Raw genomic sequence first — 24,042 nt, forward strand, 5'->3', positions numbered from 1 at the left:
TGCTAGGTTCAGCACCACGCTCTAACCAACTGAGCTATGCAGCTGGGTAGCTTGCTTGTAAAATAATAATTCTAAAAATCCAAATGGCTTACAAAAATAGCAATACTGCATACAACACTAATGTCTCACGTTGAGTATAACCGATCTGTAGAAAAATCACTACGGCCTGGTAAAAAGAGACAACACACATACTTTTTTACCTAAAAAAATCTTTAATAGAAATTATTTAAAAAACAAAAAAGCAATGAAATTATCAATTTTTAAAAAAAACTGTAGAAAAAACCAACCAATTATTTAAAACATTAGAAAATAAATAAAATCAACAATCCGCTAAGAACCAAAATACATCTCAATTTCTGGATAGGTTGGCCTAATCCAGGCACCCCCAACCTACAGCCCTCCAGATGTTTTGGCCTACAACTCCCATGATCCCTAGCTAACAGGACCAGTGGTCAGGGATGATGGGAATTGTAGACCCAAACATCTGGAGGGCTGGAGTTTCCCTATGCCTGGCCTAAGCAAAGATGCTTTTAAAGGGACCCCTGACCATTATGTCCAGTCATGACCAACTCTGGTGTTGCGGCGCTCATCTCGCTTTACTGGCCGAGGGAGCTGGTGTACAGCTTCCAGGTCATGTGGCCAGTATGACAAAGCCGCTTCTGGCGAACCAGAGCACCACACGGAAACGCCGTTTACCTTCCCGCCAGAGCGGTACCTATTTATCTACTTGCACTTTGACGTGCTTTCGAACTGCTAGGTTGGCAGGAGCTGGGACCGAGCAACGGGAGCTCACCCCGTCGTGGGGATTCGAACTGCCGACCTTCTGATCGGCAAGCCCTTAGGCTCTGTGTTTTAACCCACAGCGCCACCCGAGGGTGCCAAAGAGAGCAGTGAAGGGCTGGCATCAATAGGCGGGGAGTTCCAAAGTGTGGCACAGGTAGCAGCAATCTTTGAATAATGGGCCGCTTGGTCTGATTCAGGAAAATGCAGCTCCCTGTGTGTCAAAGCAGAAGCGAAACCAGCCAGAGGAAGAATCACGGCTGTTTTTGCTGTAGTTGGTAGTTACCAGCTTGGGAGAGAAACTAGCGGGGGTGTGGGGTGGGGAGTCAGGGATGGGGCAGAAAGTGCCTGGGGGGCAACTGTGGTTATTTCTCATAAATGATGGACTGCATGGACCATCCTCCTCCGGACTTGTCACTCTTTCTCTTTCGGGACGTCATTTCTCCAACAGCCTGACGCACATCCCGACCTTTGCAGTGGAACAACCTGAGCCAGAGAAAAAAACCCCATAATATTCAAGCCGGGGCACGCTTCAGGTGGTCTGGGGAGATAGAGGGGAGTTCTTCTTCTTGTTGTTGTTTTTGTTGGTCAGAGAGTGGCACGTTCTGGAGGCCAAGGCTGCATCCTGCTCCTTCCCAGCAGAACTAGATCAGACTGACCCAGGTTGGAGAGGGGCAGCTCAGAGTTTGGGGTTGGAAGAGGCCTCCAAAATCTAGGCTGGGGGACCTTTGTCTCATGGGAGGTTGCTGGGCTCTGCTTATCCCTGCCAATTGGCCATGCTGGCTGGGGCTAGCCCCAAAGCCTCTGGGGGGGGCATGAGCTCCCCATCCCAGCTTTACACCCAGCAAATGCATTTAACATGTGGTCCCTGATTGGTTGAAGGAACGCGGGTGGCGCTGTGGGTTAAACCACAGAGCCTAGGGCTTGCCGATCAGAAGGTCGGCGGTTCGAATCCCCGCAACGGGGTGAGCTCCCATTGTTGGGTCCCAGCTTCTGCCAAGCTAGCAGTTCGAAAGCACGTCAAAGTGCAAGTAGATAAATAGGCACCACTCCAGCGGGAAGGTAAACGGCGTATCCGTGCACTGCTCTGGTTCTCCAGAAGCGGCTTAGTCATGACCTGGAAGCTGTACGCTGGCTCCCTCGGCCAATAAAGCGAGATGAGCGCCACAACCCCAGAGTCGTCAGCGACTGGACCTAATGGTCAGGGGCTCCTTTACCTTTACCCTGATTGGTTGGGACATGTGTCTAGGAGAGGGATGGGGAGCCTGCCAGACCCCAGCTCTCAACATCCCTGACCACGGTCCATGCTGCATGTGGACTCTGAGAACATTGTTGAACCGGAACTACAACTCCCAGAATCCAACCAGCTCAGGATTGTCCACACAGACCGGCAGCAGCTCTGCAGAGTTTCAGGGAGGGGAAATTCCCAGCCCTACTTGGATGCCGGGGCTTAAACCTGACTTACGGCCCTTTGACTTTATAAGGAGTGCTTGAGATATTGAAACAGGTTGTCTGTCTCTCTGTCAGGCACGCTGGCGTTGCAAGTTTCCAGCGTTTTATTACAGTTTGATGTCCAGCAGAGTGCTTCTACGTTGCATGCATTGGGGTTTAGCGATTTCATCCCGTTGACTAATTGCATGTTTAGTATTTATTGCCGTCTAATTTGCTCCCTTAAATTATTCCTATCAGAGATGTGGCAACCTGCACATCAATGCCAGCCTTTTTGCTCGGTATCGGGGAAGCCGTCAACGGCAGAATTCCTGCATTTAGTGGCGGGGTTGGTCTAGATGAACTTGCAGGACCCTCCCAACTCTGACAATTCTGTCCTTTCGCCCTCTGACCCCTGCGCTCCCCAACTTGCTGAATTTAGCTCTGGCCCTCTAAAGAGGCTGTGGAATTGAAACCAACGAGAGGGCAGGATCTGGGCGATTGCCCTAAGGCTGCTAGATCCGCCCTCATTCAGGAGGCAGACGGGTGCCGGGCTGAAGGAGCAGGCGCCACCTCCTCCATAGCTTGGAGATCCCCCGCCAGGTTTGCTGGTTTCAGCGGTTTTTCGATAAGCTTCAAACCCCCCCCCCCCCGGCTGCCAAAGTCTGTAATCTAATGAGAGACACATTCCTGGACAGACGCCTTAAGGGAGATCTTTGCAGACTGCAGCCGTCTGCTTCAAAAGGCTTTGCAAAGGGAGAAAGGCAGGCATGTAGAACACCTGGCAGTTTGTGTATGCTCAGAGGAAAGCCGGGATCTGCCTTCTGCTGAAACAGGCCTGCGCCAATGAAACTGTTTACTGAGGTGGTTCAGAACTGCCAAAGAAGTGCTTCTTCACACAGCACAAATTTATTAACTGAACCAACTTGGGCTCCATACCGCTCCATTTCGAGTAGTTATATCCCCCCCCCGCCCTGAATTCTGGGAACTGTAGTTTGTTGAGGGCGCTGCGAGTTAGGGAGATATCCTATTCCCCTCTGAGAGCTATGAAGAGGGATTGATTGGGTCTGGAAACCTAGCTTTCTGAGGAATGGTGGAGAAAGTTGGGTATGAAGAACAAATGAGAGGCGGTATCTGGGCTTTTTTTCCTATCCTGTGAGCTCCGGCACCTCTCAGGTTGGTACCACTGCCATTCTAAGAGAACAAGGGAGAAGTTCGTGGTGAGCAACGGCACCTCTTTTTATAGAAAAATAGCACTGGGCGATATGAAAGCCATCTTCTAATGTCTAGAGATAGGTTTAGCTTGTTTTCTCCTGCTCCAAGGGGTAGGACTAAAATCAATGGATTCGACATATGCAAGGAGATTTTGACTAAACATGAGGAAGAGCTATCTGAGGGAAAGCCCTATCTGGTCTGGCACAAAAACTCTCCATGCTGCAACATTCTGTTGCAGCAGCAACCCACTTGTTTTCCTGAAAGCCATGAGTGTGCTAGTTAGGTGGTGTTGATAGATCCCGTCTCCTTCAATTCAAAGGCCTCCCACGATCTCCATCCTGAGTCTCACACTTCGCCAACATTTCCTTCAGCTATCGTTCGAATCCCAGCCTCGGCCGGACGCGGAGGAAACCAGATGCTTCCTGCCGAAAGCCACCTCGATTCTTCCAAAGAGCCGCCGAGAGGAGAATAAAACAAAACACTGCTTCCTCTCCGGTTGATTCTTGGAATCAGGCACATTTTGTGGGGAAGGTGAGGTGGCTCTGTTTGTGGAAGAGATAGAAAGTCTGAGCTGTATCCAACTAAACCCTACTCGGAATAAACCTACAGAAATCCAGGCCCATGCCTAACTTAAGCCCGTAAATTTCATGTGCGCTATACGTTTAAAGCCAAGTCCTACCACAGGGACGCGGGTGGCGCTGTGGTCTAAACCAAAGAGCCTAGGGCTTGCTGATCAGAAGGTCGGCAGTTTGAACCCCCATGACTCAGTCCCTGCTCCTGCCAACCTAGCAGTTCGAAAGCATGTCAAAGTGCAAGTAGATAAATAGGTACCACTCTGGCAGGAAGGTAAACGGTGTTTCCTTGTGCTGCTCTGGTTCGCCAGAAGCAGCTAAGTCATGCTGGCCACATGACCCGGAAGTTGTACGCCGGCTCCCTTGGCCAGTAAAGCGAGATGAGCGCCGCAACCTCAGAGTTGTCCGCAACTGGACCTAATGGTCAGGGGTCCCTTTATCTACTGCTTTAAACAGTACCACCCCAAAGAATTCTGGGAACTGTAGTTTAAGGGTGCTGAGAGTTGCCAGGAGACACCCCCCATTCCCCCTCACAGAGCTACAATTCCCAGAGTTCCCTGGGAAGAGGGATAATTGGTTGTTACACTACTCTGGTAAATGTAGTTCTCTGAGGGGGGATAGTGGGGGTCTCCAAAGAACTTGCAGGACCCTTAACAGAACACAATTTCCCATGATTCTTTGGGGGACGCCACAACTGTTTAAAGTGGTCTGGTACGGATTCTGCCTTGGTCAGGCCACACCTGGAATACTGCGTCCATTTCTGGGCACCACAATTTAGGAAGGATGTTAACAAGCTGGAAGGTGTGCAGAGAAGGGTGACCAAGATGATCAAGGGCCTGGAAACCAAGCGGGATGAGGAAAAGTGGAAGGAGCTGGGTAGCCTGGAGAAGAGGAGACTGACTGAGAGGAGATGATAGCCATCTTCAAATATCTCAAGGGCTGCCCCATGGAAGATGGAGAAAGCTTGTTTTCTCCTGCTCTGGAGGGCAGGACTTGAACCAATAGCTTCAAATGACAAGAAAGGAGATTCCGACTAAACATCAGGAATAACTTTCTGACAGCAAAAGCTGTTCGAAAGGGGAACAGTCTCCCTCGGGCGGTGGCGAACTCTCCTTCCTTGGAGGTTTTTAAGCAGAGGTTGGATGGCTTAAGCCACGGGTCAGCACACTTTTTCAGCAGGGGGCCGGTCCACTGTCCCTCAGACCTTGTGGGGGGCCGGACTATATATATATATATATTTTTCCATAACTCCGGACAATATTTTTTTTTGGGGGGGGGGGGATGAACGAATTCCTATGCCCTACAAATAACCCAAAGATGCATTTTAAATACTAAAAGCACACATTCTACTCATGTAAAAACATGCTGATTCCCGGACCATCCGCGGGCCGGATTTAGAAGGCGATTGGGCCAGATCCGGCCCCCAGACCTTAGTTTGCCTACCCATGGATTAAGCTGTCCTGGATGCTTTAGCTGAGATTCCTGCATTGCAGGGGGTTGGACTAGATGACCCTCGGGATCCCATCCAACTCTACAATGATCCTATGATACCACTTTAAATGCATAGTCAGCAAGTCCGGGGGATGTGGGAGCTGAAGTCCCGCAACATCTGGAGGGCCACGGCTTTCCCTGCTCCTGTTGCAGACAATGCCAAGCTAGATGCCCCAACTGAGTCTCGGGCAACTTCCTCTGTTCCTCTGCCACCAATTAATCCACCTCTGTGCCCCACTTGGGTGCCAAGTTTCGTGGGCCCCGGGCTGTGCTGAGACAGGAACTGGGTTGGGAGCTCAGAGGGGGCTCGGCTGCCTGCTTCTGGCTGCGTGCTTAAAGCCTGGCACCGATTACAAGCCATTTCCCTCTGCCTTCCTTTGTGATGTCAGAGTGGGGAGCCAGGCACTGGGAACCAGCAGCTCAGAGGTTCCCACTGGTCTGAGCCACACGCGAAACAAGGCTCTTGACCAAGGTCCCCATTCTGACATCAGCGGCCAGGGAAGTTCAGAGTTCATGCCCAGCCGGGCACCGATCCAGGCACAAGCGAACAGGAGCTCTGCCCTGGTTTGCTTTGTTTTAATTTATTTGAATTCCCCAAACTCCTGCTTTTTACACGCTCTTGTTTGTTGCATTCGTGTTTTGCTGGATTTGTGCGACTTTTTGGTTTTTAAACGAGACAGGATTGTTTTTTTAATTTTGACAGAAAAGATAAATATCACAAAAGAAACTAACATTTGCTGCCCAAAATTAACGTTGCAGAATATTTTTTGACGGTACCATACTGTCAATTGGTCTTATATAAGATCTTTGCAGCTCAAATAGTAATCGCAGCTCAGTGGAAAACAGCCCCAAAACTTACACTGCTCGCTCTGGAGTACAGCTATAATGGAGAAAAATACGTATAATTTGAGATTTTTGACAAGGGCTGGAACCTCCAGGCACATGAATGACTTGAGGTTTGTCATGCCCATTCTTTTCAATGGGCCTCGTCTCAGCACAGCTGACATTGGATTATTTATTTTATGTTGTATGCTGCTTAAGAGATTTTTTTTTAATAAAAAAATTAAGCGGTTCATAAAAGCGTTTGAAAGTATAAAAGATTGCATGTAGAGGATTCTATCCAATTAGACCCCCCTCTGAAGTACACATTTAAAGAAGTACCATACCACTTTAAACAGACTTGGCTTCCCCCTAAGAACTCTGGTAAGTATAGTTTACTAAGAGTTGTTAGGGGACACGCCCCCCCTTGCCCCTTGCAGAGGGAACTACAATTCCCAGAGTCCCATGGGAAAGGAGAGTGACTCTTAAACCAAACCCTTCTCTCCCCTGAATTTGTCTAATTCTCTTCTAAAACCCTCCAAGTGAGAAGTCACTGACCATCGATACCTCTCGTGGGATAGTTTAGAGCCGGTGGTGTGGTGTAGTGGTTAGGGTCCTAGGTCTAAGATATGGGAGAGGCCTGGGTTCAAATTCCTACTTGGGTGTACAAAGCTCACTGGGCATAATGTCGGGAAGCAGTCCCTGCCCTACCTCAAGGGGTTGTTGTGGGGATTAAATGAGATGGTGGGAGAGCCATGCAGGCCACCTTGAGCTCCTTGGAGAAAAATGAAGGTGGAATATAAATGCAGTGTAAATAAATAAATAAGTAAATGTAAAACGAACTACTAGCTTTTTGCAGAAGTCTTTCCCTTTTTACTTGGTTAGAGCTTTGTGCTGATAACACCAAGACTGCACATTCACACAGCTGTGTATTCCTGCATTGCAGGGGGTTGGGCTAGATGACCCTCAGGTTCCCTTCCAACTTCTATGATTCTATGATTTTATATCCCAGTATGATGTCTCTTCCCCCTTCTCCGCCCCGAGTCGCCTTTTCTCTACCCTTAAAAGCCTCAAATGTTCATAGAATCATAGAGTTGGAAGAGACCACAAGGGCCATACAGTCCAACCCCCTGCCAAGCAGGAAACACCATCAAAGCATTCCTGACAGATGGCTGTCAAGCCTCTGCTTAAAGATTTCCGAAGATCTTGTGACTTTTTCTCACAGGAGAGAGAATAAACTACAACTCCCAGAATGCACCGCGGCGCGCAGCCTAATACCTAATTCCTGGAGGAGGCGGTGATTGGCTGGAAGGGGATATGACGTCACCCCGCGCGCCGCGCTCAGGAACCCAGCGCAAGAGCAGAATCCCGAATGCTGTACAGCGTCGCTGCTGACCAGGAAGGAAATTCCAGGTGGGAATTTCAGCCTAGGAGAGGAAATTGACAACTTGATGGGGGAGATGGGTAATTGTTGCTGAAATCTGGAAGGATTGCATTGGAGAAATAATAGCATTTACGCCATTCCTTCTTTTAAATGCTTGGGATTGCCAACTTTCCTCCCTTGCAGGGCTCCTGTGCCTTTCCCACGAGAGTGGGGAGCCATTGTGGTGGTTAGAGCATTTGACTCGGGCTAAGTGTTCCTCACTTCGTCTCTCCACTCTCCATTGTGCACGGATTAAGCCTGCGGCCAAATGGATGCCTTGTCTATGGATTTGAGGCAGTGTAGCCTGGTGGGTAGAGTGGGAAGGCACCAGGGTTCCCCAGCCAGGCAAAGCAGGGTGCAAAGCGGGACTGGCGAGGGGTGTGGCCTGGGGAAGTTCCCGTGGGGCCAGGCAGAGAGGTCTGGAGGGCCACACAGCCCAGAAGTCCCCTACTCCTGCTTCCAAGCGCTGACCCATCTCCTCTTCTCTAGGCTCGCTCAGCTGCACCGCCATGACAAAACTCCTGCAGTGGCTCTGGACTCTGTCTATCCTGGGCGCCGTCTGGGCAACTCTCACTCTCAACCTTTTGGGGCTCGACCCGCTGCCCCCAGCCTGGCACCAAGTGCTGTGGCCCCTGCCCACCTACCTGCTGGTGGCCTTTGGCTGCTACTCGCTGGGCGTCGTCGGGTACCGCTTGGCCACTTTCAACGACTGCGAGGAGGCGGCGAGAGAGCTGCAGGAGCAGATCCGAGAGGCCCGGGAAGACCTCTCCCGCCGCGGACTGAGGTTCTGACCCTCCCTGGCACAAGGACTTGGGCACAGCACCCCGTCGGGAGCAATAAATAAAATTTCAGACAACATAACTGAGCTCTTTGGTGGCCTGGGGGTGGATTTTTAAAAGAATCGAATCTGCTGGGAGTGGATTGCCTAGGTGCCGGTGCGAGGCAAGATATTGTGAACCAGTGCGTCCTATATTACACCTTTTCACCCCTGAATTGTAGAATATACACTGCCCTATTTTCGGCATTACCGGTAGCAGAAGCTGATGGGTTGTCTACTCCGCAGCACTGGCACATTGGGGCTCCTGAGATGAAGAGAATCTGATTTGTGTTCTTCAACAGAGGCGGTGATGGGCCCCTCAGACTAGCTGGGGACAGCTGGGCTAGCTCAGAGGTCCCCAAACTAAGGCCCGGGGGCCGGATGTGGCCCAATCGGCTTCTCAACCCGGCCCACGGAAGGTCCAGGAATCAGCATGTTTTTACATGAGTAGAATGTGTCCTTTTATTTAAAATGCATCTCTGGGTTATTTGTGGGGCATAGGAATTTGTTCACATTTTTTTCAAAATATAGTCCGGCCCCCCACAAGGTCTGAGGGACAGTGGACCGGCCCCCTGCTGAAAAAGTTTGCTGACCCCTGGGTTAGCTGAACTGAAGCAGGCAAGGGAATAGCACTTTGCACATGCTCAGGATAACTCTCAGTGGTGTGTGTGGGTGTTGTTGTTGTTTTAAACACCTTGTGTTTCAGGACTGACATATAAAGAGAGCCGGTGGTCGTGTAGCAGTTAGAGACTAGAACCAGGATGAGAGAAGGGTTCAAATGCCCCTTTGGCCACAAAGCTCACTGGGTGACCTTGGAGCAGTCGCTGCCACTCGGCCTAGCCTACCTCACAGGATTGTTTAAGGGATTTGAAGAGGGGGGAAAGCCATTTATGCCACCTTGAGCTTCTTGGAAGAAAAAGTGGGATATAAGAAATTAAATAAATCAATAAATAAAGATATCCCCAACCTGATCTCTGATAAGGATACACACAGAGGTTCCCCGTGTGCCTTTAGGGTAGGGTGGCTGTGGAATTTTTCCACCTGGGAATTCCTTCTGCTGCCTTATAACTGGATCTCAAAATGGCCTAGTTTCCGTGCAAACTTAAGGCTTTGTTGATGGCACCACAACTTTGGAAGACTGTTCCTGTTGAAATCAGGAAGGTACTTGGAAATCCTGATATTTTGTCACCTGCTGAAAACATTTCTGTTCCGCCAGGTATTTTTAGATAATTAATTTGATTCAGTGTGGGACGTTTGGCCTGCATTTTATGATTTTATAATTTCATGCTCTTTTTAACGCTTTTTTCATACGCTGCCACGATACATTTTTGCATGAGTTGTCGGTTCAGAAAGGCTCCTAAAAATGAGGCAAATGGAACCTCCTGGTTCAGAGGCAGTATACCCTTGCTGAATAGAAAATGTCAAGGACGGTGAATGGGGAGGCAGAAAATGTCAAGGACGGTGAATGGGCTTCTTTAGAAGTTTTGAATTGGCTGCTGAAAAGGGATACTGGGCTGTGGAGCCATTTGGATCCCTTCCAGTCAGGATTCAGGCCTCATCATGGGACTGAAACTGCCTTGGTCGCACTGGTCGATGATCTCCGGCGGGCTAGGGACAAAGGTAAGAGCTGTTTCCTTGTTCTGCTGGATCTCTCAGCGGCTTTTGACACCATCGACCATAACATCCTTCTGGACCGTCTAGAGGGCTTGGGAGCTGGGGGCACTGTCATGCAGTGGTTCCGCTCCTTCCTCCTGGGCCGTGTTCAGAAAGTGGTGGTGGGGAATGAGTGTTCAGACCCCTGGGCGCTCACTTGTGGGGTGCCTCAGGGTTCTGTCCTCTCCCCCATGCTTTTTAACATCTATATGCAGCCGCTGGGAGAGATCATCAGGGGGTTTGGGCTGGGTGTCCATCAGTATGCTGATGATACCCAGCTCTACCTCTCTTTTAAATCAGAACCAGTGAAGGCGGTGAAGGTCCTGTGTGAGTGCTTGGAGGCGGTTGGAGGATGGATGGCGGCTAACAGATTGAGATTGAATCCTGACAAGACAGAAGTACTGTTTGTGGGGGACAGGAGGCGGGCGGGTGTGGAGGACTCCCTGGTCCTGAATGGGGTAACTGTGCCCCTGAAAGACCAGGTGCGCAGCCTGGGAGTCATTTTAGACTCACAGCTGTCCATGGAGGCACAGGTCAACTCCGTGTCCAGGGCAGCTGTTTATCAGCTCCATCTGGTACGCAGGCTGAGTCCCTACCTGCCCGCTGACTGTCTCTCCAGAGTGGTGCATGCTCTAGTTATCTCTCGCTTGGACTACTGCAATGCGCTCTACGTGGGGCTACCTTTGAAGGTGACCCGGAAACTACAACTAATCCAGAATGCGGCAGCTAGACTGGTGACTGGGAGCGGCCGCCGAGATCACATAACACCGGTCCTAAAAGACCTACATTGGCTCCCAGTACGTTTCCGAGCACAATTCAAAGTGTTGGTGTTGACCTTTAAAGCCCTAAACGGCCTCGGTCCGGTATACCTGAAGGAGCGTCTCCACCCCCATCGTTCTGCCCGGACACTGAGGTCCAGCTCCGAGGGCCTTCTGGCGGTTCCCTCATTACGAGAAGCCAAGTTACAGGGAACCAGGCAGAGGGCCTTCTCGGTAGTGGCACCCACCCTGTGGAATGCCCTCCCACTAGAGGTCAAAGAGAACAATTACCAGACCTTTAGAAGGCATCTCAAGGCAGCCCTGTTTAGGGAAGCTTTTAATGTTTGATGGATTTCTGTATTTTAGAATTTCTGTTTTTTTGGAAGCCGCCCAGAGTGGCTGGGGGAACCCGGCCAGATGGGCGGGGTATAAATAATAAATTATTATTATTATTATTATGGAGTAATGGGGAGGGAGGGTCTTGACTTAAGACCCAACAGTGTTTCCTGGAAGCATCTGATTGACCGCTGTACAAACAGGTTGCTGGATTGATCCAGCAAGGCTTCTTCCTGTTGCTTTACAACTACCGTATTTTTCCATGTAGAAGACTAGGTTTTTTACCTAAAAAAATAATGTCGAAAATTAGGGGGCACCCCGAGTCCCCCAAAATAGGGGGCATCTTATACATGGGGGCGTCTTATAGACGGGAAATTATGGTATTTCTCAAGCATCCTAATTTCTACTCAAAAGTTGATGGCCAAGTAACCTCCTTGGGGCGCAAGCCTGGGCAGTGTGTCTAGACACTCTGGGCTGCCAACACAACCATCACCCCCTCTCGGCCTCACAGATGTGGTCCAAAGGTAAGCAGAGCAAGATGTTTGGCACCAGCTCGGGTGCAGGAGATGCCGGAAGGAGGCATACAAGGGACTCCGCTCCAGATTTGTGTAGGGTTTACTCCTTAGCCTTTTCTTCTCCCAAAGGTACCCTGCAAGGCAGCAGAACAATTGTAATCAAGTTTTAAAAATATGGAATGATAGGAAATAATAATAATAATAATAATAATAATTTATACCCCACCCATCTGGCTGGGTTTCCCCAGCCACTCTGGGCGCCTTCCAACAGAAAAATGAAATAAAATAATCTATTAAACATTAAAAGCCTCCCTGAACAGGGCTGCCTTCAGATGTCTTCTAAAAAATCTGGTAGCTGTTTTTCTCTTCGACATCTGATGGGAGGGCGTTCCACAGGGCAGGCGCCACCACCGAGAAGGCCCTCTGCCTGGTTCCCTGCAACTTGGCTTCTCGCAACGAGGGAACCGCCAGAAGGCACTCGGTACTGGACCTCAGTGTCTGGGCAGGACGATGGGGGTGGAGACGCTCCTTCAGGTATACTGGACTGAGGCCATTTAGGGCTTTAAAGGTCAGCACCAACACTTTTGAATTGTGCCCGGAAAGCTTGGAGCAGAAAGACATCCTTTAAAATTGTGGCGCTGCAAAAGTTTGAAGGCCAGGTTGAAGCTGTTTCAGAGCAGATCCATGGAGTGTTGGGGCCCCTGGGCTAGCCATGCCAATTAACTTCAATGGGTTTACTCTCGGGCATCCAATGTTCAATACAACCCACTATTTCTTTCCTGGACTCTATATAGTCTGCGAAAGAATCCTGTGTGACTCAGAAGCTTGCAACATCTGCCCAAAATGCCAGTTGACCCAATTTCTCTTTAAAGTTATCCTCTCTCCACAGTTGCATTTCTTGTTCTGCAGTGCCAAACGCAGCCCCTGAGGACGCAATCCTGGAGAACAGCCTGCCCTGTGCGTCAGGCGAGCTTCTGCCATAAACTGGAACCTCCCCATCCTCCTGGCCCTGCCAGGTCTCTCCTCCTTGTTCCAAAGCCAGGATTTTCTAGATTTTTAAAATTAGCACCTGCACAGCTGGCGTGGCAAAGTGAGCTGGATAATTAGCAGGAGCGAACTAATGACTGGCTTCCGGGGATATCGGTGGCTTCGAGGACTGGAAAGGTGTGGTGCGTTTTTCCCTAGAGTACAGCACACTTGATAAATTCCGAGGAGGCTGGGCACGAGGCTTGGCTTTAAAATGTCAGCTCCTGAATCATGAGAACCTGTTGGCAAGGGAGGCGCACTCTGCACGTGATCAGAGGCATGGCGCTGCTGTGAACCACAGGACAGCTCTGGGATTAGAAATGGTTTCAAGATCCCAGAGAATTACGAACACTGTTGCAATCAGCCTGTTTTGGTGCGGGAGACAGAGACGTTCAAAGGGGAGACAACCCCCCACCCCACTCCACCCCAAGACACCCTTACATGGCACTTCGAGGCAGCTTGTGCAGGAGAACTTCCTGCTGGGTGGTGGACGCAAGAGAGAAGCAGGGTCGTTCCACCAGCTTTGCCAAAAGGGCACCTTTTACCCCTGGGCTCTTTCTGTGCCAGCCAGTCATGTAAGAACTGCTATCTGAGAGTTGGCGCCAGAGTTTGCTTTCTTTCCTCTTCCCTCCCTGATGCTCTTCCCTCTTTTGCCGTTTTTCAGGTTGTAAGCCTGTGGGGAAGGACTGCCTTGTTTTAATTGATGTAAGCCACTCTGGAAATCTTTTTGGCCGAGAAGCAGGGGGCCAAATGCACTGAATTGTTAATAAACAAACAAACAAACAAACCAAAGACCAGACCAAATGCTCAATTAGTCCAGCCTCCTGTTTCATATAGTGGTCAATTAGATGCATCCAGGGAAAGCAACTGCCCTCTCCGGGATAAAAGAAAGGACTGGGACCTTTATTTCTAGGGGGCGGTAGCTCCATGGCAGAGTATCTGCTTTGCATGCAGGAGGTTCCAGGTTTGATCCCGGGAATCTCCAGGGAAAAGACCCCTTGCCTGAAACCCTGAAGAGCTGCTGCCAGTGTAGTAGAAAACATTGAGTTATTTTTACCAATGAGCTAGGCAGCTTCTAATGTTCCTATTCCAATCAGCCCTTTGTTCACATCCATGAGGACTGGAACCTTACTTTATCTCTAGGAAAGAGCCCCAGTTCAGTGGCAGAGCACACGGTTGGCAGAGAGACTCCCTTGCCTGAAACCCTGGAGAGCGGCTGCCAGTCAGTGTAGACAATACTGAGCTACATGGACTCGGTATAATGGCAGCTTCCTCAAGTCCTACACAGAAAGGAGGATGGCAAGGCGCGTTCTCCTCCCAGAAAACAACCTGGTTTATTACAAGGCACTTCGTGTGGAAAGTCACAGCTTCTTAGGCAAGTCTTCCGGAGCTCAGAGCTGAGCAATCGCTCCAGAGACTGGGGCAAGAAGACAGGGGCGGAGGGGGCATTTGTGGGGCAGTAAGACGAAGGGGAAAGTAGGGGGAGAAAACTTGGTCAAAAGGCACTCCTGGAGGACGGAGGCGGAAACTGTGAAGTCCTCACTGCTCGGACGGCAGAAACGGTTGTCCGCTGAATGGGGGGAGAAAGTTGCCTTCTGGAAGTAATGCATTAAAGCGAGGAGGCCCCCAGTATTTTCTTTTTGGGGAGGGGGGGTTTCCGCGTTGACACCTCCTAGGCCTAGGGTGAAGAACGTGGGTGGCTGGTTAGGATGCTGCTGGACCCCAACTCCCATCAGCTCCACCCAATGGTGAGGCATGATGGGAGTTGTAGTTCAACAGTGTTCCAGGATTCCAGCTCCCATCAACCATAAAGGCTGATGGGCAAGGGATGATGGGAGTTGTAGTTCAACAATGTTACAGAACTCCAGCTCCCATCAACCAGAAAGGCCGATGGGCAAGGGACGTTGGGAGTTGTAGTTCAACAATGTTACAGAACTCCAGCTCCCATCAGCCAGCACGGCCGATGGGCAGGCATGATGGGAGTTGTAGTCCAGCAGCACCCGGAGGGCTGCTGTTGTACCCTGGAAAAGCAGCAGAGAGAGTAGGTTGGTTCCTTCATCCTTTTCCTGCTCTGGGGCAGGACTGGGGGCCTCTGGCTCCTTGGTTTTCAGTCTGCACCATATAGCTCAAGATGGAGGAGGAATTGTTCCTGCCGCGGAGTCCACTTGCGCAGTCTGGAAGGTTGGAGCGGGGGGGGGAGGCTCCTGAGGGCGCAAGGAGAGCTGGGACGCAGCAATCACACCCAGCTGAGACTCAGCGCTTTCCCCCCTTCCTTGGCCAAGGGCCCATCCCCTGGGTCCTCAGGCTTGCAGCAACTTGTAGGTTTTGTTGAGGTCCGGAGGGAAGTGCCAAAACAGCCAGAACCGGATGAGGCTGGTGGCTATGCCTGGCACGTTGGGGACCTGGAAGAGGCGGAAAAGAGGTCAGTGGCAGAGTACAGGTGAAATTCGGAAAACTGGAATATCGTCGAAAAGTGCATTTATTTCAGTGATGCAACTTATTATTTTTTATTTTCCTTTTAATTTTGACAAATGCTTTCTTTAGGAAATTCCACAGTAATAAAACAAATAGTTACAATAATACAAAAATAAACCTGTGACTCTGGTGGGACTCGAACCCACAACCTTTGAATCACTTCACTACGCTAGAAGTCCAATGCGCTATCCATTGCGCCACAGACATTTATTTCATTAATTCCATTCCATTTTATAATTGACCCGCCTAACGACAAATAATGACAATTACAACAAATAAAGGCTTGACATATCTTGCTTTGCATATCATGCATCTATCTCATATATTGGTTTCACCTTTTAAGTCGCGTTACTGAAATAAAGGCACTTTTCGACGATATTCTAATTTTCCGAGTTTCACCTGGATCTGCTTTGCTCGCAGAAAGTCCCCAATGGCTCATTCCCCAATAGCACCTCTCCAGGTGTGGGGGGTGGGGTGGGGTGGGGTGGGAGAGAGACCCCTGCCTGAAACCCTGGAGAGATGCTGCCAGCCAGTGCAGACAACACTGCGCTCATTGGACTAAAAAACCCGACTGCATAAGACAGCACCTTAAAACCTCTTAACCCGAGAGGGAGATATGGGGAGGAACGAGGTGAAGGGCAAACAGGAGGAAGGGGGGGCGGGGGAGAAAAACCAATCAAAAAAATCCAATTGCATCACCACCACCCGCTCTCATGTTCCTCTCTGCCTCCCCACCCCACCCCACCCCGGGTGATTTATTGACCTCTCTGTTTAATTAATTAAAATCAATGCCGCATGATTTATCAGAGGGCAGAGACGGGGGCACAACCGCTCGTCGGGTACTGCCGCGGCCACCTCCATGTGCGCAAAAATCGGGCGGGCGCACACACACGTGCGCTGCTCACCGCGATGTAAACATCCTGGAGCAGAATCCCATACAAGGTCCAGGAGGCCGAAGCCAGGAAGGTCGTGACCGTCAGCGGGAAGGAGAGGCACTGCGTGGAGCGGCTCCTCACGATCTTGGCCTGCGAAGACGCAAAGAATTGTCCGGTTCAGAGGTGTCAGGTCTGACCGTCGGCACCAAACAAAGACGAGCCTGGCTGCTGGATCTGACCCCAAAGCCCACCTGGGTCCACCACCCCAGTCTCGCAGTGGCCAACCAGATGCGTCCTCTGTCGTCCCAATCTCCTTGTGCCCTCCATCTTTCCCAACATCAGGGTCTTTTCCAAGGATTCTTCTCTTCTCATCAGGTGGCCAAAGTATTGGAGCCTCAGCTTCAGGATCTGTCCTTCCAGTGAGCACTCAGGGCTGATTTCCTTCAGAATGGATAGGTTTGATCTTCTTGCAGTCCATGGGACTTCTCAAGAGTCTCCTCCAGCACCATAATTCAAAAGCATCAATTCTTTGGCGATCAGCCTTCTTTATACCCGCCCATCTGGCTGGGTTTCCCCAGCCACTCAGCTAGATGGACCAATAGACTCAGTATAAGGCAGCGTCTTATGTGACACTTCCCTTTGAACGGTGGGTGATTTTCCTGTCAGACATAGACACACACACCCCTACATTCCCCCATGCAGGCAGGCAATTGGTATTTAAGGAAACATTTTCACCAGGAAGAAGCTCTCACGGGTTTCCCAAACTTGGGTCTCTAGCTTGTTTTTGGACTACAATTCCCATCATCCCTGACCACTAGTTCTGCTAAGCAAGGGATGATGGGAGTTGTAGTCCAACAACAGCTGGCGATCTAGTTTGGGAGAAGTCATGCAGGCCAGAAAAAAGAAGACGGAAACCTCTCAAAGGCTGGGATTTTTCCCGCAAGCCTTGGTTCCTCTCATATCTCTGTACTAAACCACACTTCCCAGTTCCACGTGAACTGGGACCAGTGTGTTCGTTCAACAACCCGAGTCCTCCAACTTATCCGGTTTCTCGGGATCACAAATGCTCACTCTCTCTCTCTGAACAAGGACATTTCCTTTTCACCTTAAGAAAACAATAATAATGAAGGACTTGCCATGCCGCCACCTGGCAGGCAGGCTTGGCTTCCGGAAGATTCCGGTCCTGCCGTTGTCTCATCACAGGAAGAGGCACCGGCCTCACTAGACACCTGAGCTGCGGTGCGCAAATGTTTTGGATGGCTAAGCAGGGTGGGGATGGGATCGGGGCCAAAGCAGAGAGTTACGCAACACAGGATGAAGCCACAGGGATGACTAGGCCCGATAGGGCTATGCCATCTGAGGGCAGGCACTTATTTAGTCGTAAATTCACCTCTCTTATTCATTTCTTTTTAAAAAAGAAAACCAACAACACCCTTAATCCGTTTATATCATAGCCCTTCTAAATAACAGTTTCCAGGATGCTATATTTAATTGGTCAGCTGAATGACCCTCAGCCTTGAGGGTCAAATGCGGCCCTCTAAACCTTCCTATCTGGCCCTTGGAACTCTCACCAGGCCACGCCTGCTTTGCAGCCTCCTGGGGTGTTTTTCCCCCTGGCAGAAATGTGTCCTTGAACTCTGTTCATGCCTCTTGGCTTGCCTGTGTAAGAAAAAACCCCAAACGCTTGAAAATGTACGCTCGGGAAACATACAACATGCCAGCGGCAAACTTGAGTTTCCATTAGCAATTTCAAATCAGCCCTTTTTTAAAAAACTTTGGGATTTTAAATGACGGTTTTGAATAGCCTTGATTAAAACTGGACTCGATTAATAGAACTGGGCTATTATGGGCCTTGGGCCTGGCCCAGCGACCAATCTCTTTCCTATATGGTCTTAGGTTCAGACGGTGCCTGTGGAACTCATTCCCACAAGATGTAGCGACGTCCGCCCACTTGGATGGCTTGAGAAGGGGCCTGGAAGATTCCAGTAGGAAAAGGGAATATCCGTGGCTGCTGTCGAGAGGGCAATATTACTCCTGCATGCTAGTTTATGAGGATCGCAATATATATATTTTTGTAGCATACCAGGTCAGCCAGTGGCGAGAGGTACATGGTGATGGTGAAGAGGCTGCAGAAGAGGCCCAGGCGCGTCAGGCGCATGGAAACATCCGGAACCAGCAGGTTGAAGTAGCCGTAGCCGAGGAGGAGTACTGCCAATAAGGCCATGGTCTTCAACAGCACAGCCCGCTAGACGAGGGAAGGGGAAAAGGAGATGGTTATTTGGAATCAACAACACTCACTATTTAAACTTCTACTCCATTTCTCGCTCCCATCTGCACCAGGCATTTAAAAGTGGTATCATCCCACTTTAAGCACTCACGACTCTCCCCACGGAAGGCATGCGGTTGGAACCATCACTAGTTATTTTTTAAGGATCGGGTAAAAATGTTTCTTTTCAGCCAGGCTTTAAGCTAGCAAATTTTATATATCGTGGCATATTTTAGTATTTGTGTTAGACCACCTTTGATGTCTATGCATGTGGTTCGCTTTTATTACCTTTTCATAGAATCACAGAATAGTAGAGTTGGAAAGGACCATTTAGTCCAACCCCCTGCAATCCAAGAATATTTTTGCCCAGCGCCAAGGCTCGAACCCATGACCTTGAGCAGGCATAGGCAACCTTGGCTCTCCAGATGTTTTGGAACTACAACTCCCATGATCCCTGACCACTGGCCCTGTTAGCTAGGGATCATGGGAGTTGTAGTTCCAAAACATCTGGAGAGCCAAGGTTGCCTTGAGTCTTCATGCACTACCAGCCAAGCTGTATTTTAGCTTGGTTTCCATTTTTCGTATTCTACTGGAAGTTGCTATGAGTTTATTTTTTCACCAAAAAAGTGACCAATAAGTGCAGTGAATAATAATTATATACATTATGCACATTAAATATATACATTAAAAAATCATGCAAGGCACTTGGGTTTGTGTGTGTAATCATGCAAAGCTGGATTTGTGTGTGTAATACAGAAGTCTCCCTCCTTCCCTCCGCAGTGCCCTGCAAATGACCCAGGTAGTAAGTCAGGGCGTGGCTGGAGCACTATGGAAAATTTATGGCCCATCAAAACATGGTCTGTTGTTGATTCAAGATACCAGCCCTCTTGAGTCAACAGCCTCTGAATGTGGGCCTGAGGGTGCCAGCAAAGAGCCAGTTCAAGAGCTTGTTACAAAACGGCACATGGTACAGGCTTCTTGGGATTGTACCACTTGAGAAGGTGCAGTGGTCACGAGCCAGGAAACTCCTCCCCGTTTGTAAAAAGCTAGCATCTCAGGGAGAAAGGGTTTTGTCTGATTTTGGCCACATTCCCCACCCACCTTCTCCGAGCTGAAGTAGAAGTAGACCAGGATGTAGAGAGTCTGCAACGTCACGCCCACTGCGTTGACAAGGATGAGTGTCCAGTCTCCCTTCAGGAAGCCATAACTCAGCCAGCTCAAATTACTGATGGGGAAACAGAAGGTAAAAGTTACGGTGTGCTGCTTTTAACGAGGACAGCCATTCCAGTAACTCCAAATCACACAGTGTAGCCGGCACAGGACGTACCGCAGAAGGGGTCAGGGTGCCAAAAAAACCGCATCTCTGCTAACAGCCATATCACAATCATGCACACCCAGAGCTCAGTTAGCCTGCAGCAGAATCATGGCCGAAGCTACCAGGTGCAAGATCTCTGCGTCCCAAGAACCTCAGGCTGCATTTGTAAGATGTCAAGTCTCTAGTCCTTATGGGTACAAACATACGCTAAAAACAGTATGGGCAAAGCGGCCCAAACAATCATGCGTACTTGGTAAGAGGGAGGTAGGGTTTCTGTCTGCCGCTTTTTGAATTGCAGCGCAACCCTAACCATGTCTACCGTACTTTAATGCAAGTCCTTTTGAATTCAATATTAGCTTGCGTTAGGAATACAGCCGGGGATCATTTTGAGGGCTTGTTGTTTTTAGTTTCCCTAAAATATAATGCATTTTTCAGTATTTTTAAATTGCCTCAAGACATTTTTGTAGTAGATCTCCAACAAATGAAGTCAATAATAATGATCAATCCAGTATGAAAGATTTTCTAAACATTCAAGTATTGGTTTGAACTTCCTAAACAATGTTTGTATTTGAATAGTGTTTTTTGCTCTTGGTTCCTTCTAGACTTTGTCGTTTGTTTTGGTTTGCTATTGATTGATTTTATTTTATTTTATTTTGGTTTGGTTTTGTATCCCCCCCCCCTTTTTTCCTTTTTAATGTTTCCTGGTTATTTTAAATATTTCTATCCTGTCTTTTGTAATAGTTATTTACATTTTAGAATACTGTATGTAACCAATTATTTTCATTCTTTTTTCCTTTTGTAAATTTTGAACATGCAATAAAGTATTTTTTAAAAAAAATTAAAAGAATACAATAAAAAATAATGACAATGATAAAGGTAGTGTAAGTGGGGATGAAATATGTTCATTTCCTATCTTCTTGTAGATTGCTATTATTATTATTATTATTATTATTATTATTATTATTATTATTATTATTATCATCGTCGTCATCATCATTCAGTGTCTTGCATGAGTAGCAAATCAAAAATAAAGTATGAATCAATCAAAATAGGAAACCACGCAGCCATAGAAAAATATGCTTTATTCAGGCTGCGGAATCTGGGTGCAGAAGAATTGCTGGTTTTAGCAGAGCTCACTCTGCAACCTTGTTTACATCGCCCAGGTTGCAGCTCTAACCCCAAAGGGCAAACTTGTGCACTTGTGCAGACTTGCCAACGACCACCCAAAGACATGCAATAGCAGGAGCCCGCTCTGCGCAGTTAGGCTGCATGTGCAAGGGACAGGGAGGCTGAGGCCCTCCAGATAAAGCTGGAGGCCAGCTCCCCTCAGCTCCTGCAGCCAGCACGGCCAAAGGTCCGGGGTAATGGGAGTCCAGCAGCTTTTGAAGGACCACCACACTCCCCATCCTTGTCCTAGACACAGGTGGTCCCAACCAATCAGGGATCACCTATTAAATGCACCTACAGAGGTGTAAAGCAGGGATGGGGAAGCTGCGGCCATCATGTTGGACTCCAATTCCCATCAACCCCTGCAGCCAGCAGGGGTGGTTGGAGGTGGAATCCATCAATGTTTGGCCACAGGTTCCACAACCACGTTAAGAGCGCCCCCAATGAGTCCCAGTCCATACTTGACATCGGTGGTGAGGAACGGCAGGAACTGGATGTTCTCCACACTCTGGGTTGCAAACATCTGCTTTAGGTCAGACCTGGGGAAGAGGCGAGAGAGGATACCTTGTCGTCACGGGGGCTGACGTAGTTCCCCATTTGATTACAACCAGGCGCCTGTGTGCCCATAGCTCCATGCTTCCACCACCCGTCCCACCGCTCTGCCCCACTCACATACCCAGCTCTGTGCCACTTGAACCCGTTTTGTCTTCATTTTTAAAGCACCCACACCTGCACCAAAGGATCCTGGGAAATGTCATTTCCTCTCGCGGCGCTACAATTCCCAGCACCCTCAGCAAACGACAGTTCCCAGGATTATTGGGGTTCGTATGTGTGCTCTAATTGTGTACGTGGTCTGTGTTCCCCACACCATCCTTGGTTCTATCTGCCCCACATCAAAATACACCCCATGCCTTAACCCACATAAATTATAAGTGCGGCACTGAACCAAAAAGCCGTTGGGGATGGGAGCGAGAGAAAACACCTAGAACAGGCAACCCTTGGCCTACAACTCCCATGATCCCTAGCTAACGGGACCAGTGGTCAGGGATGATGGGGTTTGTAGTCCAAAACATCTGGAGGGCCGAAGTTTGGGGGTGCCTGACCTGGAATATTGAAGACCTGAACCTGAGCCTTTTGTCGATATATCCTGCTGCATAGCAACCCACTTCCTGGTAGCTCCGCCCCATAAAACTGTTATTGTCAACACCTCTCGCACACAGACACGTCGCTGGAGCTCTGCCCCACCGCGATAAGTGCGACACTCCAAGCCACGTCGCATTCACACGTGCACACTGGGGGGGGGAGCCCTACGTGTCTACCTCGGGGGCAGAGCTTGACACTTGCTGGGGAAGAAGGGCAGGAGATCCACCTCCCCACCCCACCCCTGCTACAGCCCCACATCCCTGACCCAACCAGAACCCACCCACCCCAGGCCCAGATGTGGTTTGTTTGCGCCCTCCCCACAACCAATGCCCCCCACCAAAAAATGATGCGCTCACAGGCCAGTCCCGAACATGCCCAGGGAGAAGAGTAGGCAGGCCCCCGAGAGCAGCTGCAGCCCCACCGGACCCATCGCGGAGGCTCTGTCCAAGATCGATCCCCGGAGGAAGCCCTGCGGGGAACCGCTCGCTGCCTCCCTCCCTCCCTCCCGGGCAAACCCCCCGCGATGGGGCGCCTGGCCGCCCTCCTTCCCACCTCGGCCGGATCCTCCTCGCCCGGACCCGCCTCCCGCTCCGCCCCTCCGCCAAAGTGGCCCAGGCAGCCGCGCTGCCGCAGCTCCGCCTCGCACGGGGCGGGCCGTGGGAAAGGGCGCGGCGTTCAGGCTTCCCTAAAGGGCAGGAAGGATGGCTGGGTTCCGGGGCTCAAGCAAAGGGGCTCGTGAATGGTTTGGGAAAGGATCTCAGTCCCTGCACATCTTTTCTTTATTTCCCCCCCCCCCGCTTTGTTGGGTTTTGAAAGGGAGAGAGAGAGGTTCCAGGGCTCACACACAGAGGGAAATGGGCCCCAGGGCTTAGTCCCTGCACCTATTTTATTTATTTCTCCTTCCTCTACTGGGTTTTGAAAGGGAGAGAGAAAGGTTCTGGGGCTCACACACGGAGGGAAATGGGCCCAAGGGCTTAGTCCCTGCACCTATCTTCCTTATTCCCTTCCCCCCCCCACTGGGTTTTGAAAGAGAGAAAGGTTCCGGGGCTCACACATGGAGGAAACTGGGCCCCAGGGCTCAGTCCCTGCACCTATTTTATTTTTCTTTCCCTATTGGATTTCAAAAGGAAGAGGAGAGGTTAGGGGCCCAAACAAGAGGGGTGGGGGTTCAACAACAGCACCTACAGGCGAAACTCAGAAAAATTAGAATATCGTCGAAAAGTGCATTTATTTCAGTAATGCAACTTAAAAGGTGAAACCAATATATGAGATGATATATGCATGACCTGCAAAGCAAGATAGGTCAAGCCTTTATTTGTTGCAATTGTAATTATTTGTTGAATTTCCAAAAGAAAGCATTTGTAAAAATTAAAAGAAAAAGAAAAAACAATAAGTTGCATTACCGAAATAAATGCACTTTTCGACGATATTCTAATTTTCCGAGTTTCACCTGTATTTCCTTTCAAAAAAAAGAAAAAAAAGAAATGGGAGAGGTTCCGGCGCTCAGGCATGGAGGCAATTGTAGCTTCTGGAGCTAAGGCCTATTTTCTTTTCTGTTACCGGGTGCGGAACAAAAGTGGGAGAGGTGCCAGGGCTCAAATGTGGGGTAATAGGCTCTGGGGCTTAGCCCCTGTACCTATTTTATTGTTCCTTTTGGATTGTAAAGCAGCGGAGGGGGGGGAAGAGGCGGGGCAAATCAAGAGAAGAAATACCAAGGAGTCCCGGGATGGAGAACAGAGCTGTGTGGAAAAGTGTGTAGAAACTCCACCCACTTTTGCCACTGGCCCCAGCCACCACCTGCATGTGGCCCCTGGAAGGCTGCCGAGAATGGAATGTGGCCCTCAGGATGGAAAAGCTCCCCCACCCCTTGCTTAAGGGGCAGGGGAAAGAGACGCTGGGGCTCAAGCAAGGACTTAATGGCTTCCCAGGCCCAGGCCCTATTTTCTCAATAGGGTTAAAAGAAAGGGA

At 49.7% G+C, this 24,042-nt stretch overlaps 3 protein-coding genes across 5 annotated transcripts in view; 1 reads left to right on the top strand and 2 right to left on the bottom strand.

Moving 5' to 3' along the window:
• The window catches only part of ADAM15 (ADAM metallopeptidase domain 15), a 365,789-nt gene that overhangs the window by 73,881 nt on the left and 267,866 nt on the right, over positions 1–24,042 (bottom strand). The gene's annotated exons all lie outside the window — the stretch shown is intronic.
• On the top strand, positions 7,643–8,589 carry DPM3 (dolichyl-phosphate mannosyltransferase subunit 3, regulatory). 2 transcript variants are annotated; one of them, XM_060269355.1, is made up of 2 exons: positions 7,643–7,769; positions 8,218–8,589. In XM_060269355.1, exons 1-2 carry the CDS (start codon positions 7,757–7,759, stop codon positions 8,517–8,519), a joined length of 315 nt encoding a protein of 104 aa, XP_060125338.1. In that variant the 5' UTR covers positions 7,643–7,756; the 3' UTR covers positions 8,520–8,589. The 2 variants fall into 2 exon arrangements, with proteins under 2 accessions (XP_060125338.1, XP_060125339.1); XM_060269356.1 differs by having other exon boundaries at positions 7,643–7,718.
• SLC50A1 (solute carrier family 50 member 1) lies at positions 14,357–22,648 on the bottom strand. Its single transcript, XM_035098972.2, has 6 exons — positions 22,431–22,648; positions 21,393–21,470; positions 19,551–19,674; positions 18,267–18,428; positions 16,214–16,333; positions 14,357–15,235 (listed from the first exon to the last, which is right to left on the bottom strand). The coding sequence occupies exons 1-6, from the start codon at positions 22,502–22,504 to the stop codon at positions 15,134–15,136; spliced, it is 660 nt and encodes a 219-aa protein (XP_034954863.2). The 5' UTR covers positions 22,505–22,648; the 3' UTR covers positions 14,357–15,133.

Source organism: Zootoca vivipara, chromosome 17 (assembly GCF_963506605.1).
Source record: "Zootoca vivipara chromosome 17, rZooViv1.1, whole genome shotgun sequence".
In the NCBI taxonomy this organism is placed as follows: Eukaryota; Metazoa; Chordata; class Lepidosauria; order Squamata; family Lacertidae; genus Zootoca; species Zootoca vivipara.